Source organism: Ochotona princeps, chromosome 1 (assembly GCF_030435755.1).
Source record: "Ochotona princeps isolate mOchPri1 chromosome 1, mOchPri1.hap1, whole genome shotgun sequence".
NCBI lineage: Eukaryota > Metazoa > Chordata > Mammalia > Lagomorpha > Ochotonidae > Ochotona > Ochotona princeps.
In genome coordinates, this window is record NC_080832.1 from 101,375,963 (window position 1) to 101,393,353 (window position 17,391).

The 17,391-nt window shown below is 39.4% G+C and overlaps 1 protein-coding gene across 2 annotated transcripts in view; it reads right to left on the bottom strand.

The window, feature by feature from the left end:
* Positions 1 to 17,391, bottom strand: part of CD2AP (CD2 associated protein) — a 92,274-nt gene that overhangs the window by 51,209 nt on the left and 23,674 nt on the right. For both annotated transcript variants that reach the window (XM_058662257.1, XM_058662253.1), the window contains exon 2: positions 11,248 to 11,408. In XM_058662257.1, the coding sequence (XP_058518240.1) occupies positions 11,248 to 11,408 (161 nt within the window). The remainder of the gene's footprint in view (positions 1 to 11,247; positions 11,409 to 17,391) is intronic.

A 17,391-nucleotide genomic window follows, 5' to 3' on the forward strand; every position in this document is an offset into this window, starting at 1 on the left:
CATATGGGCACAGGTTGGTGTCTTGGTTGCTCCACTTACCTTCCAGTTCTCTGCTTGTGGCCTGGGAAAGCAGCAGAGGATGGCAAAAAAAGCCTTGGGACCCTAAACCTACATGGGAGACCCAAAAGAAGCTCCTGGCTTCTGACTTCAGATCAGATTAGCTCCAGCTGTTGCAGCCATTTGGGAAGTGAACCAGTGGATGAAGATCTTTCTATCTCTCTCTGTAAATCTGTTCCAATAAAAACCTTTTAAAAAAAGTTATAGGGCTCGGCAGCGTGGCCTAGTGGCTAAGGTCCTCGCTTTGATCCCATATGGCTGCTGGTTCTAATCCCGGCAGCTCCACTTCCTCTCTATCTCTCCTCCTCTCAGTATGTCTGACTTTGTAATAAAAATAAAATAAATCTTAAAAATAAATAAATAAATAAAAAATTATAACATACTGGGGTCCAGCACAGTAGCCTAGGGGCTAAGCTACTCGCCTTCCATATGGGCACCAGTTCTAATCCTAGCGGCCCCACTTTCCATCCAGCTCCCTGTTTGTGGCCTGGGAAAGCAGTCAAGGATGGCCCAAAGCTATGGGACCCTGCACCCATGTGGGAGACACAGAAGAGGCGCTAGGCTTCTGGCTTTGGATCGGCTCAGCTCCGGCCATTGTGGCCTCTAAGGGAGTAGATCAGTGGAAGATCTTTGTCTCTTTCTCTCTGAAAATCTGACTTTCCAATAAAACTAGGTAAATCCTTAATTAAAAATTATAATATACTCATGTAATAATTTATCTATATCTATATATATATATATTCATTTTCCCCTAATAAGCTTTTCAGAACATAATTACTGTCCCTACACTTTGGACAAAGGGACACCTTATTTAACCTCATTTTTGATTTGGAAAAGACAAAAGCAGGAAAGGGCAGATAAATATCCATTATCACTGACACCATACCTGCCTCCTTTTTCTGTTTCTAGAATGTTTATGCAAATTAAGTGAAGTACAGGGGAAAAACATTCAGAACTCTTTCTGTGTCCATATTTTTTCAGACATGTCATGCCAATTAAAATGGACTGAAAATACTTCAATGTATTATAATGATCATATTTTTCAAACCAGTTAATTTTTTAAATTATTCATACTTTAAGTCCTAGGAAGAAGAGGCTTTAGAATAAGGACTGCAAGAAATGAAGATTAGTGTGACTAAAAAGCCACCAAATCTATACCAGAGATCTTACACAACTGGTTAGCTCCTGGAGGCCACAGATCTCAGTGAAAAACAGGCAATCCCTGCTAGTCTAAGAAGCAAAAAGCAGGGGATAACACTGAGGGCCAACTTTCAATACTCAAGCTTTCCTGAGAGCCTCTTCTCTTTGGTAATAACAAACTTGAAATATATTAGAAGAAATAAAGCATACTATTTCTTAAGGGAAAAAAACAAGAGTTTAACTTATCAAATTCCCAAGCAAATGATACGATTTATATAGAATAATGTCTTGATTTTCTATTTATACTAGATGAGTAAACAGTATATAAATAATGCATTGTGAAAGCTTTTTTCATAGAAAAAAAATCTTTCAGGCTTGGTGGAACATAAGGAAGTATACTTTCATACTAGATACTTCTACACTGCTTTCAACCTGCTTCTGCAGGCATTACTGTGGTGAAATCTTTTTTTTTTTTTTCAAATAAAAAATCTTGGACGAAACTGTTATAGGACAACTTGAAAAGATAAATCTGTTTTGTAAGTGCAACTTACCAAATCTAGGTTCATATAGCTCTTTTCCAGCATTACCTTTATAATTAATTTTTATAACTCACTGAATAAGATCTATACAGGATTCAGAATACCTGAACACAGCTCACAAAATAAATTTGTGTATAAAAGTTAATGCTTTAGTAGTATGTAACATAAGTGTACTAAGATATTACATAAATGCTTCCATATAACTGTGCTATTCTATCACTTCCGTTTTCTGTTTTTGTTTTGGTGTATTTTTTCATTTCTGCCTAAACAACATATCTTAAAAGGCTAGAACTGCCTTCTTTCTAAAAAATTAAGAGCTGTGTATATTTAAGGTACAAAAAATGCTTAACACACAAACACAAACCTACACATTGATTAGTAGAATCAACCTAATTAATATTCAGTTTTTATTATAATTACCATTTAGAAGGAAAATTGTCTTCCATGTGGTACTCTGACACCTGCTGGGTTTTTCCAGTAATTTGTATTCAACTAACAAATAAACCACTCAATGTTCTCCAATTGAGCTGTTCCAGAACAAGCGAGCGTCCTCCTGGTTCAGCTACAGCTGTTGTGGACATTTGGGGGATGAATCTGTGAATGGAAGACCCCTGTCTCTCTCCTCTTTCTGTAAAGTCTGCCTTTTAAATAAAAATAAATACATTCTTTTTTAAGAAAGCTAGCTTCCTGAAATAATCTAAAGTCACCAGTATTCCTTAATACTTAAAGATATCACTGGGGTTTATCCTAAAAAATAATTTTCATAAAATACAGAATTCTTATTAAAATGTCATAAAATCAAATTTCTCACTTCATCTCAAAATTTTTCAAATTTCAAATAAATTTCAAATTTTAAATAACATATCTTCTTATGATGACAGTAGAACACCAACAGATTCAAAAAGTAAATTGGCATTCTAGCAAAAGCACATGGAGTTCAAACATTGTGGCACAGCGGGAAAAGATGCCACTTGCAAGTCATTATTCTGTACACATGCTGGTTCCTATCTTGGCTACTTTCTGGAATCCACCTTCCTGCTAACGGCCTATGAAAGGCAACATAGCATGGCCCCTGCCATCCTTGTGGGAAGCCTGGAGGAAGCTTCTGGCTCCTCTGACTTTAGCCTAGAGGAACCTTGGCCACCGTGGCCAGCTGGGGACTGACCCAGTGGATCTCTCTCTCTCTCTCACTCTTTCAAATAAATATAACTTTAATAAAGAAAAAAGCTGAAAATTAAAAGAAAACCAAAATTTAGACATTCTGAAGTAGTCAGATCATCTTATTGTTATATTACTACTATTGTTTCTATTTTGGTAGTCTGTTTTTTAATGAAACTGTAATGATTTCCTTCATAATCAGAAAAAAAATTCTCCATGTTTTAATAAATTAATTATAGTCACTGAAAATTATCTTTGTTCCTACTGTTTATTATTACTCATAATAAGGTTCCAAAGGCACAGGAATTTTCCGCTCCACCTTTCCCAGTTCCTCAAATTGTTTTCCCCCATACTATTACAATAGTATAGTCCTTCAGCAACAGTCACAAGTCCAACATTCTGTTATTTGTATCATCTGCATATGTATCGTGGAACTGTAAGTACAGACAATGGTAGCCAGCCTAGCATCCTATTTTCAAGGGATATTTAACAGTTTCATTGGGAGTCCTCCTTTTTTTCAGAAGTGGAGATGTATACTATAAGTATCTTCACTTCCCGGTATGGTACTCTCCATTATACATACACACATACTCTCATAGATGAACTGTATAATGCAGACTAGCATCTTACTACTTAATATCTCTTTAAAAGTAGCTTTTAAGAAGATTGTAAATATATTAAGCCAGCTAATGTCTACTATTTATCTGATGGAACCTGGTAATAAGCTGAAAAGAAACATCTATAAACATAAGTTCATACACTGTCCTGGCCATGGAAACCACTTGAGGACTAAACTATCAGATGGAAGACCTTTTCTCTATTTTTTTCTGTCTTCTCTCTCTCCACAAAATCTGCCTTTCAAATAAAAATACTCTTAAAAAAAATAACAAGATTATTTTTATAAGGAAACATTGAATTGGACCTGTTTGTCATAAAGAATTGAGTGTCCAAAACTCTTCACAGAATGTTTTGTGAAAAAAAGGACACAAAAATGTTGTAGCCTTGGGCCCGGCGGTGTGGCCTAGCGGCTAAAGTCCTCGCCTTGAAAGCCCCGGGATCCCATATGGGCGCCGGTTCTAATCCTGGCAGCTCCACTTCCCATCCAGCTCCCTGCTTGTGGCCTGGGAAAGCAGTCGAGGACGGCCCAAATGCATTGGGACACTGCACCCGCGTGGGAGACCCGGAAGAGGTTCCAGGTTCCCGGCTTCGGATCAGCGCGCATCGGTCCGTTGCGGCTCACTTGGGGAGTGAATGATCGGACGGAAGATCTTCCTCTCTGTCTCTCCTCCTCTGTATATATCTGGCTGTAATAAAATGAATAAATCTTTAAAAAAAAAAAATGTTGTAGCCTTTCCAATCCATTCCTAGCCAAATTTGACTATCATCGTTCTTCAGCATAGTTAATTGAAATAATAACAGGGACATAATTTTGTTTTTTATACACAGGAAATCCAGTTCTACCGTGCTCTCCACATTCATACAATTACAAAATTGCACAGGTAATTTAATGTCTCACAGAATGCTTATTTTCAACTAGACAGTGACTTTCAAATCACAGCTTGCCACTGGACCTAACATACCTATCTGAAGTATAAGCGCAACTACTTTAATGATCTGTGGATTACTGCTGTGTTGATTACTATGGTTAACTGTTTTAAAAACAAGTTTTGCTTGGGAAGTTTCTCTAGAAGAATAGCTGACGGTCATTCACAGTTCCCATACACCCTTCCCTCAGTTTTACTTCTGTCTGCTAGTTCATTTTTGGTAGTCAGTTTTTTAATGAAACTGTGTTAGACAAAATAACATAATCATGTTTCACTTAATGAAGTATGAGAAATTAACATTTATACACTCTTATATAATCTATTAATAGTGATTTTACCAATTGGTCCACTAATGTGATCTTTTTGTTTTAGAACTCAATCTATAATATCATAATATATTTCATCATTAAATTTCCTTTGTCCCTTTCCATAAGTCAATTTCTCAATCTTGCTCCATTTTCAGTAATTTCTTCCATTGATGAGAGTACTGGCAAGGTATTTTATAAAATGAAAAATACCTCAATTTGGCTTTGTCTGAGATTTTTCTTACACTTTGATCAGATTGAGCGTTTGGGAGAATACTATTACTGAAATATACACTATATTATTAATAGAACTTATCACTGAAGAACATTAACAGTGATCACTTAGTAGAAGCCTAACTTTTAGTTTTTGCATTATAAAATTATTGCATGTATTTTTCCACAGATTTTTCAGTTTGATACTAAGAAAAGCTTCGAAAAGGAATGAGGGGCTGGCACATTGGCTCAACTGGCTAATTATGGATGCCAGTTCACATCCCACCCATCCCACTTCATATCCTGCTTATGCCCTGTTAAAGCAGTGGAAGATAACACAAGTCCTTTTGACTCTATATTCATGTGGGAGACCCGGAGAAAGCCCCTGGTTCTTGGCATCGGAGCAGCTCAGCTCCGACCTTTGTGGTCATTTGGAGAATGAACTAGCAGACAGAAGATCTTTCTCTGTCTCCCCTTCTCTATTAATCTACCTACTAAAAGTAAAAAACTTTTTTAAAAGGGGGAGGGGGAAGAAGTAGGAAGAAATGTGAAGTATCTACAACTGTTATTTGGAACTCCCCAAACTCTTCCCTTCTCTATCTACTCCATTATTCATGATTCATGCATGGATGGATTCGTATATACAAATGTATTTATGTTATACTTTGGGCAATAACAAAATTTATTTTGCTGCTCAAACTATTCCAGATCTATGTCCCTTACATTTGGGTCTTCCCTTCCCCATTCTCCCCATCTCTTTTTTAAAGCATTTACTTTCTGGCAATGTAAGATGATAAAGGTTTATCTTAGTATCATCATATTTATGCCAGAGCCAGAATCAGCTAGCCCTCCAAATATCCAGGCTTCTTTTACAGGAAAATATTTAAAAATCAAGTTCTGTGCACTGGGTATACTCATGGCTACTGAGGTGTCAACAGTTATGGGTGTACCAACATGTATATACACGCACATGAGGGCACTTCAGAAATTTCCTGAAAATTTAACAAACAGGCTGTTCCACTTCAACTCAGCTCCCTACTAACAGCCTGGGAAAGCAGTGGTGAACGGCACAAGGACTTGAGTCCTTGCAATAACGTGGGAGATCTAGAAGAAGCTCCACGTGCCCAACCTTGGGAGGATTCCAGCTCTGTTTATTCAAGCCATCTGCGGAACGAAGCAGCAGAGAGAAGATTTCTCTCTCTTTCAGGTAAAATAAGTAAAACTTTTCTTAAACAATGAGTTTATTCTGATGCAAAAAAAATTTTTGAAATTCATGCATGAGAGATCTTGAAAAAAATTAATCAAAAAAGTGTATCATATTGGGCCAGGCACGATGGCTCAATTGGCTAATTCTCCCATTGCAAGAGTCAAGATTCCATATGGATGCCGAGCTCTTGTCTTGCTGCTCCAATTCTCATCCCACTCCCTACGTATGGCCTGGGAAAGCAGCAGAACACAGCTCAAAGTCTTGGGGCCCTGCACCTAAATGGGAGACCAGTAGGAAGCTCCTGGGCTACTGCTTCAGAACAGCTCTGCTCCAGCCATGATGGCCATTTGAGGAGTGAACCATCTGATGGAAGATCTTTCTTGATGTCCTTCCTTTTCTCTGTAAATCTGCTTTTCCAATAAACATAAAAATATCTTAAAAAGTTTCTGAACTATTCAAACCACTTGGACAGAACCCTCGGAATATATACACACTGAGACTCTGGGTTGATATAAGGTGGTGGTTCCTTATCCCTGGGTACTGGAACGTGTGGGAAGTTGTGAGTGGTTCCCGCTTTATCTCTTCCTTTCCCCCAGGAACAAGAAGAAAAATTATCAAATTTGGAAGCAATGAGTTCACTATTTTTCCCTAAACTTCGATCCTTCCCACCCTGATCAACCATGTAGTCATTATTAAAAAGTAAAATTTTTTAAAAGATAAAATGAAAACATAAAATATGTATTATGTCAAAACTGTACAGGGATTTCAAAAAAATTCCTCCCTACAAAAACTTATCTTTAAAAAAATTTTTTTTATTTATTTTATTGGAAAGGCAGATGTACAGAGAGAAGAAGAGACAGAGGAAGATCTTCCGTCCGATGGTTCACTCCCCAGTTGGCCACAATGGTTGGAGCTTAGCCAATCCGAAGCCAGGAGCCAGGAACTTCTTTCCAGGTCTCCCACGTGGGTGCAGGGTCCCAATGCATTGGGCCGTCCTCGACTGCTTTCCCAGGCCACAAGCAGGGAGCTGGATGGGAAGTGGAGCTGCCGGGATTAGAACCGGCACCCATAAGGGATCCCGGTGCATTCAAGACGAGGACTTTAACCATTACGCTATTGCACCAGGCCCCACAAACTTATCTTTTAATCACATTTTCCACAAAACTTTCAAGTATTGTATGTTTTTTTTTCAAGTATTGTATGTTTAACTATTCCTGTATTTCCCTGTCCTTTTCAAAAACTAAACAAGACTTCACACTGATGTTTCTGATTTTAGTTAAGTATGTTGTGGCTACTCTTTAACCCAAGTTTCAGCTTCCCTCTATTACCTAGCATACTCACAACATCCTCTATTAGTAGATATTTCATTAAACTCAAACCTGAAAGTAAAATATATTTCAAAATGAAGTCCCATAATAGACCATTCCCACTAGAAGGCACATATTCCACCACACAATCAAGAGAATTACACAAATACTGGTTACTTATCCTTTAACTTATTTTTTACATAAATGCTTCATTACTGCTAGAAATTTTCTCTGAAAAGCTACTTTCCTTTAAATAAAGAAAATAAGGAGAGTTCAACACTATGGCTTACCATAGTCCACTAACACACAATTTGAAGAAATAAAAAAAACAAAAAACAAAACAAAAAAAAAACAAACAAAAAAACCCGCACAATTTAGAATGGAAAAAATGAGAAATTACATAATCATAATGCCAGTAAAGGACAAAATTAGAACTTGCCTACATTTAAATTCAGTTAGTCTCACGTCAACTCTATTGAGATCCACCATTACACTCCACTGTAGTTATAAAAAGCAAGCCACTTAATAAAACAAAACTGACTTTTCCACACCGAATTTTCACAGGTGTTTCAAGAGATAATACTACATAAGATAGAGTTAGACAAAATGCAGTTACTTTAGCTTCTCTGAAACAAACTGATAAAACAAAATGCATGTTCGTACTAAGATGCTAAACCATAATTAAACAGAAACTTATCCTGGGCACAAACAATAGCTAAATATTCATGCTGATTCCCGCACTGACGTGGCCAGGGATACAGCTGCCAGCTCATGGCAGCCTGGGGGTGCAGGCTTGCAGGGGATCATGGGGATAGTACCGGCTGGGGCTTGCGGGAACCCAGGGGCTCACATCTAGGCAGATAAAGCAAGCCTGAGGATTTCCCCATGAGCCTGATTGTGGATGGGATGAGTGGAGGGGAGGGGAGAGCCCCAGGCTAGTCTGTTGTGCTGGTAGATCAGACCTGGGAAACTGAATGGGCCTGGATCTTGGGTGTGTGGAGAGGTAAGGTCCCAGGCCAACAAACATGCCAGGAGCTTGAGACCCTGGTGGGTAGGCAGAGCTCCAGGACAGCACATCACCCACTGTGCTTCAGGGAAATCTGGAATGGGGAACTCATGCACTCCTGGGCACAGTAACTGTGGATTGATTAGGAAAGGGGCAAGGGAATGTGGGGCAGGCAGGGAGGAAGGACTGTTGAGGGAGTGTGTTGCAGGTGAGAAATGACTTCTGAGGAACTCCCAATGGCAACACCACCATACTTTCAGATAAAAGAAGGCACTGAGACTAGAGGACCTTTATGGATCATACTAATGCACCAGCCCATGGGGAAGACAGGAACTGGGTTAGTTACCATGGATTACTGCCAGCCATGCACCAGCTCACATTAAAGCTAGGGCTGAGGGCCATATCATGTGAACTGGGTTAAGGAGAGAACCTGGCTGGGGTCACTGACTATGCACTGGTGTAGGAATGAGCCAGAGTAAGTGTAGACTGGCTGGACTTTGCTGCACCACTGGCTGGCAAGGGCAAATCCTGCCAAGCTGGGTTGCAGAACCACTTGGAGAGTACAAGATCTAGGACTGAGACTGGGCCCAGGAGCAAGACTATGGGCACCTCTCTGATGGGTTGAAACTCTCACTGGTGAGCATGAGAACCAGAAACTGGGGTGGTCCCTGGTCTGCCAGCACAAACGGGGGCCGGATACTGGGGTTGGTTGGGTTCAGGTAGGTTTCAAAGCATACTGATGTATGCAAGAGTTTAATGGGATGCGGGACAGACTGGACATTTGAGGGTGTAGGTGAGGGTCAAGTGTGTGGTAGACAGGATCGGGCTGGGCAGTAGCATCCATTGGTTTGCATAGGAGACAGAACTGACACAGCAATTGCAACCAACAGTGTGTGAGTAGACTGATGTGGGTGACGGACAGAGTTGGATTCTGTTCTGGCCAGGACACACAATAGTCAGGTCTGGAATCACCTCCGACGAGGTCTCTTTGGGAATTCCTCCAAACTGAACAGCTAGATTCAGGACTCCAACCACGGGAAGAATTATAGCATCTGTAATCGACCATGGAGTGCAGGTATCAGATGTGGGCTTCTTTAGTGGCTTGGATGGAGCAGTGGATGGCTACCCAGATGCATAAGGAGCACATGGCAGTTCACTGGTGCCTAGGAGGGCACAGCAAATTGGTCAACTACACCAGCTAAGTGTTGACACCAAATATCTGGCCGAAAAGAAACTCTAAGGTAGACTATATCAGCCAATGGACGTTGGAAGGATCTCCTCATCCTTGGATCAGGGGGAATCGACAGCATTTCAGAACTATGAAACCATCTGAGCAGAACCCTTGGAACATGTTCTACACTAGGAATTCTAAGATGACATCAGGAGGCGATTCCCCATCTGGGTAATATGGGCCATTGGGAGGCTGGGTGTGGGTTCTACCCTTATCTCCCTCCCTCCCCCAGATACTGGAAGAAGAAAAAAGAAAATGTAGAAACAATGGTCTGATCCACTTTCCCCTAACCCTTGACCTTTCCCAGCCTAATCAACTACGTAAACATCATAGAAAATAAAATAAAAATATATATTCATGCTGTGTAAATATACTGCTAACTACTACTATGTAAGTTACAAAAGTAAATGAAATACATGCATTAGCTTTTCCAGAAGAACTCACAATCACAAACTATGCTACGGTATATGTCTACATGTAAAAACAAAACAAAATATAGAAATTAATATTATTATAAGTGATACATAAATATACAGTCTTTGCTTTTTTCCTACTTTAAACTTAATATTTTATCAAGTTATAACAAATTTTAAAACCCTGAGCACTATTTTCTGGCTCGAGTGATTGAAATATTTCCTAGAAAAGGAATGCTTGGTATTAAATGAAGAGTAATTATTACAGTGATGACACTGATACTCAAAAAAGTGTGATTCAGGGCCTAGCAGAGTAGCCAAGCAGCTAATGTCCTTGCCTTGAACGCACCAGGATCCCATATGGGCACCAGTTCTAATCCCGGCAGCCCAGCCTCCCATCCAGCTCCCTGCGTGTGGCCAGGGAAAGCAGCTGAGAACAGCCCAAGGCCTTGGGACCCTGCACCCGCATGGGAGACTTGGAAGAGACTCTGGGCTCCTGGCTTCTGACTGGCTCAGCTCCAGCCATTGCTGCCGCTTTCGGAGTGAATCAATGTACGCATCTTCTGTTTCTCCTCCTTTCTAGATATCTGACTTTGCAATACAAATAAACAAATCGTCAAAAGGGGAGGGGAGGGAGCTGGGAATTCATTACATTGCAAAAGGTACGACAAAAGCAAAAATGAATTTTAAAATGCAATGAGAAGACTTTTAAGGTAATTGTTGAGGATCTCAGTTCAGATTCAGTCTCTTTAGCTATTGAACTATGGGGAAATTATTTAAATGTTTTAAATAAAGATTTAAATATTTAAAAGGGTTTATTTTCTGTCCTGTGCACCCACCTAACAAAGTATAAATAAGAGTGTATATGGAAAAACTACTTTACAAATTACAAAATGTAAACCAAATGCTAAATATTAATTTATTTTTAAAAGTCAGACAGATACATAAAGAGGCATAAGCATATACAAACAAAAACACACAGTATCATCCAGCAGGACATAAAGCAGCACTATTAACATAGAAGCATATCCCTGGAATTCTTTTCAAAACCTTTTTAAAGTATTTCTTAATATTAACAGATGCAATTCAATAAAGCAATAGGTAGAAACGTAACCAAAAACACTTACCTTGACAAAATTATCAGGAAACATTCCTCTTCTCCCGTTTAGTTCTCCTTCTAGCCATCCTTCCTCTTGGAGTCTTTTCACATTCCTGATGATTTCCCCAACTCGAATAGTTAATTCATCATCATGGACAGCATCATAGTCATATTCCACAATATAGTCAACTAAAAAAAAAATGTAGAATATCTAATTCACAAAACACTCTAAACCATATTAATCAACAAAATAAGACATCATTAAAGCTTGTAAGTTTTTCTTTACATCAACAATTATCTTGGTAATCTCAGTATACGGCACATCACAGCTTTTAAATAGAAGCCTCTAAAGAAATACAAATCCTAATTCATGCCATCAAACATACTCATTCCATAGAATATTACTCAGGCATTAAAAATAATGAAACGTATACCATTTACAACTAGATGGCCCCAACTAGTGACGAATATACTCAATGAAACAAGTCAATCCCAAAAGGACAGATACCATATGTTCTCTCTGATACAAGGCAGTCTTCATGCAAATTTTAACATCAATAACCCAGGCCCGGCACAATCTTGTAGCGGCTAAAGTCCTCACCTTGAATGCACCAGGATCCCTTATGGGTGCAGTTCTAATCCCAGCAGCCCTGCAGCTCCCTGCTTGTGGCCTGGGAAAGCAGTCAAAGATGGCCCAAAACTTTGGGACCCTGCACCCACGTGGGAGACCTGGAAGAAATTCCTAGCTCCTGGCTTCGTACTGGTGCAGCACTGGCCACTGCGGTCACTTGGAAAGTGAATCAATGGATATAAGATCTGTCTCTCCTCCTCTCTGTATCTGACTTTGTGATAAAAATAAATCTTAAAAAAAAAAGATTAATAACCCTTTCCTTACTGTTTTTGCTATAGCCCATGTGTTTTGAAGTTTTTGTTTTCATTTTCATATCTTCCAAAGTTTCTTTTCTCTTGTTGAATTCATCACTGGCTCATGGATCGCACAGTGGCATCATTTTACCATAGAGGTTTTTCTATTTTCTTCACCCATGTGTCGGTTATTCACGGACTTGTCGGCTTGTTTTTTGACTACATGGTGCTGCAATTTTTTTGTTTTAATTTTATATTTGTTGTTGACTTTGTTTCATGGCTTCTCATATAAGGGAATGTATAGTGATGGCGTAATAGAGAATATCATATTCAGATGAGAAGATACAATGCAGTATGCATCTCTACATCAAAATCAAAGATGCACTCCCAATGAAACTGTTGGACATATCTAGACAATAGGATGCTGGACTGTCTGAGGTTGTCGTGCCAGTAATGTCAAGGCACACTCAAATAACAGACTGTTGAACTTATGACTGCTTATGAAGGACTATACTATTGTAATCATATGGGGAAAATCACTCAGGGGGTGGATATTGGTGGGGGAGGGTGCAGAAATCCCAGACCGTATGGAATTGCACTATAAAATTCAAAATCGAAAAAGGAGAAAAAAATTGGAGTCTTTCAGTATTTAAAAAAAAAACAACAAATTAAAATTAAAGGAAAGAATATCGTGTTGGTCATACCAACAGCCATCCCAACAGTGCCCATTCTCTTTAATCACAGAATCTTGACTTCATTTAAATATTTTGAAATCATGTACTCACAAATGAGGTTTCTCAGCCCCAATAGAGCAAATCCTGACTAACCTAGATCAGTACTTTTCATCAAGCATATTTATTCTGATTAAGTGTCAACATATCTAAAGTTGCTGGCCAAAAGTGAAAGTCTACAGAATCCATTTATAAAAATTCCAATCACATGCAACTACATACAAGAAATAACTAGTTTTCAAACAGGCATTGCGTAAATGGTTCCCAATCCTTTTTGGTTTTTTTTTTTTTAAAGGCCTTTCTTGATCTTAAAAATACTATAAAGAATGTCCTCTTGCAGAATCTGCATGTTCTTTAAAAAGACACAATGACCCCAAACAGCTACAACAACTTACAAGAGAAACAGAAGATAAGATTATGATACAGAAAAGATGAAAATTACAGGGGTCTCTGCTGCATTCAAAGGGCAAAAATAAAGCAAGCCCCAAACTATAATATATTTAGATCTGTTACATGAACAATTTAGTTCTTTTGGTAAATTTTTCTTACTTTCTGAGTAAATTACAGACAAAACCTCTATTTGAAGTTGAAAACATCCCAACATGCTAATGAAGCTCACAAGAAATTCTAAGTTTCTGGAGGTAGATCATAGTTTATAAAGGTGTAAAGAAGCTAGATTATTTAAGGAAGTTCCAATTGGGATTGGAACTTCACATACACAACTTGTGTGCGAACACAAATCCTAAAAAGATGGAGCCATGTAAGATGCAGCACTGAAAACCTGGGCTGCGGGGGTGGCACTGTGGTGCAGTCAATTAAGTTGCCACATGTGCACCACTTCAAGTCCTGGTCTGCTCCACTTCTGATCCAACTCTATACTAATGTACCTGGGAAGGTAGCAGCGTGCATGATGGCCAGAGTATTTAAGCCCTTGCCACCCACATGGGTCAGCACACCTGGCTTGTGCTTGGTCTGGGCATGGCCTAGCCCCAATTTTCATAGCCATATAGGGGATGAACCAAATGGAAGACCTCTGTCTCTCCTTCTATCTCTTGTAACCCCATTTCAAATAAATAAAATACATTTCTGAAAAAAGAAAAAGAAAATTGGGAAGTTATTCAATCTCTAACGCAGGTGTAGAGAACTTTTTTTTCTTGCCCAGGACTATTTGGACATTTATATCATATTCAAGTCACACAAAATTATCAACTAAAAATTTAGTCTGGGATCTGGTGCAATAGCTCAATGGCTAAATCCTCACTTTGTAAGTGTGAGGATCCCAAATGGGCGCCAGGTTCTTTCTGGGTGCTCCACTTGCCAACCAACTCCCTGTCTGTGGGCTGGGAAAGTAGTAGAGGATGGCCCAGAGCATTGGGATCCTGCACCCACGCAGGAGACCTAAAGAAGAATCCGGGCACCTGACTTGTCATGATGGCTATTTAGGGAGTGAACCATCAAATGGAAGATCTTTCTCTTTTTCTCTCCACAAATCCAATCTGCCTTTCCAATAAAAATAAATTAAACCTTTAAAAACATTAACCTGTTGTAGATTTATTGAATTTCCAATACCACCTGTGACTGCTTTGGAAGGATCAAACCAAATTATTTCATGGCCTTCTATGGCCCAGGGGCCGGATATTCTTCACCTACACTCTATGTACAAGAGCTAATATCCATAAGCACTGTTGTATCAAGGCAAAAAACTAAAGGGCTAACACACACACGTACAAGTGAGGGCAAGGAATAACTGTATCATGGCTGTCCACTTTCATTCAGCTCCTTGCAATGGCCTAGAAAATCAGGAAAGGATGTCTCAAGTATACTTGGGGCTCCACAATCCATGTGAAAGACCAAATGAAGTTCCTGGCTCCTGGTTTCAGCCTAAACCAGGGGATGGAAGATTGATCCCTATCTTTCTCTTTTCCCTTCCCTTCCTTACTTCCTCCTTACCCCATTTTTACAATTCCCTTTCAAATAAATTCAAAAACGCTAAAAAAAAAAAAAAAAAATTAGGTAAAATAGCATAGGTATTGTGCCAAGAATGAATACTCATTCCTCAGTGCAATCCTCCTGATCAGTGTGCAGAACTTATAACCCAATTCCAAATAGCTCCAAGTTCTATCCATATAAACAAACATTTATTTTTTATTTTTAACCACGAAAGATAATAGTTCACCATGATAGGTCATGATAAACTGGAAAATTCCTAGAATAAACAGTAATAGTCCGAGAACAGGGCATTTGTGCGATGGTTGGGAGGGACAGCAAAGGAGGCAGACTGGTTACAACCATCAACAATACAACAATAAAAATATTATCTCTGACAGATAAGGAGTTACAAAATCAAAACAAAAAGGTAAGATTAAATCCTGTAATGTAGGATTGAAATCAGTCAGCTTGAAACACAACTGTCAACAAAAAATACAGATATATACATCAGAGTACTTGGATTTAAGTCTTCAATCTATCAATTCTGGTGTCCTGCTAACGTACACTGTGGGGAAACAGCTGCTGATGGCTCAAAGGTTTGAATCCCTGTCACACACAAGGAGAATCCAAAATCCCTGGCTCCTGTCTTTAGACTGATCCAGCCTTGTCTTCTAGCAGTGAAACGAACCAACCTTGCCTATCCCTATCTCCACCTCTTTCTGTCTGCCTTTCAAATAAACACAATCGACTAATTTTAAAAAGCTAAGTAAATAGAAAATTAATGAAATGCTAAAATGATACAAAGCTGAATGAAAAAACTATTCAAATACAAAGAAGTTTGACAGAAACTGAACAAATTTGCCATCACCCACTTAGTCTTACAAATGATGCTACAGGATGTGCTACACACAAAGAACACTAATCACCACAGTGAAAGAATCTGAAGGCAGAATATGATACAGGTACAAAGGGAAAAAAAAAGAGCAAACAAGAATACTGACAGAAACCAGTAAGACCAAGTCATTACCTTTCAATAACAACCCTGAACAACGATGGACTAAACAACCATTTGATAGATGCAAGATGGCAAATGAATTAAAAAGCAAGATCCATCTATTTGCTGTCTACAAAAAACCCAGTTCTGGACCCGGCGCGATAGAGTAGTGGTTAAAGTCCTCGCCTTGAACGCGCCGGGATCCCATAAGGGTGTCGGTTCTATTCCCAGCAGCGCTGCCTCCCATCCAGTTCCCTGCTTGTGGCCTGGGAAAGCAGTCGAGGATGGCCCAAAGCTTTGGGACCCTGCACCTGTGTGGGAGACCCGGAAGAGCTCCTGACTTCAGATTGGCTCAGCTCCAGCCGTTGCGGCCAGCTGGGGAGTGAACCATGGGACGGAAGATCTTCCTCTCTGTCTCTCCTATTCTCTGTATATCTGCCTTTCCAATAAATAAATAAATTAAAAAAAAAAAACAGTTTTGGGGCTGGTATGGTGGCACAGCATGCAAATCCTCCACATGTGATGACAACATCCTATTTGGGTGCCGGTTAACAACTCAGCTGCTCCACTTCTGATCCAGAACCTGCTTATTGGTTGGAAAAGCAAAGCAAAATGCCTCAAGAACTGGGCCCCTGCATCCACGTAGGAGGCCCTTGGAAAAAGCTCCAGGCTATTGACATTGGAGCAGCTCAGCTCCAACTATTGAAGCCACTTGAAGGATTGACCAAGCTAACAGAAGATCTCTCTCCCTTCTCTCTTGCCTTCATTCTGTAAATCTGCCTTTCAAATAAAGAGAACCTAAAAAAAAAAAAAAAGCAATATACTTTAACAATAGATACATGCAGAATGAAAGTCAAAGGATGAAAAAGGAGCAGGTAACCATTCTAATATCAAACAAAACAACCTTTAACCAGACTGCTGAAAGAAACAAAGAAGAAAATTACATAATGATTAAGGGATCAATTCAACATGAAGTGACTGTATTAAATGTATATACACCCAATGCAGGAGCACCTGGCTATTTAAAACAATTGTCAATGGATCTGAAAGGAGATACAGATTCTACTACAATAGCAATGGAGGATCTCAAACACCACGTTCATCAATGGACAAATCCAACAGACAGAAAATCAAAAAGGAAACAAGTTAATCTGTACTATGGAGCAGATTAACTTAAAAAGAAAACAGAAAAATTCCTGGAAATGGATGAAAATGACAGCACATCATATCAAAACTTATTGGATACAGCACATACACTACTAAAAGGGAAGTTCAAGGCCCAGCGTGGTAGCTTAGTGGCTAAAGTTCTTGTTTTGCACGTGCTGATTCTAATCCTGGCCGTCCTGCTTCCCATCCAGATCCCAGCTTGTGGCCTGGGAAAACAGCTGAGGATGGCCCAAAGACTTGAGAGCCTGCACCCGCGTGGGAGATCTGCAAGAGGCCCTAGGCTCCTGGCTTTGTATCGACACATCTCTGGCTGGTTGTAGCCACTTGGAGAATGAATCAATGGACGGAAGATCTTCCTTTCTGTCTCTCCTCCTCTCTGTATATCTGACTTCCTAACAAAAATAAGTCTTCAAAAAAAATAAAAGAGGGAAGTTTACACTAATTAGAAAACAGAAAGGCATCAAATGAATGATTCATCAAACCACTG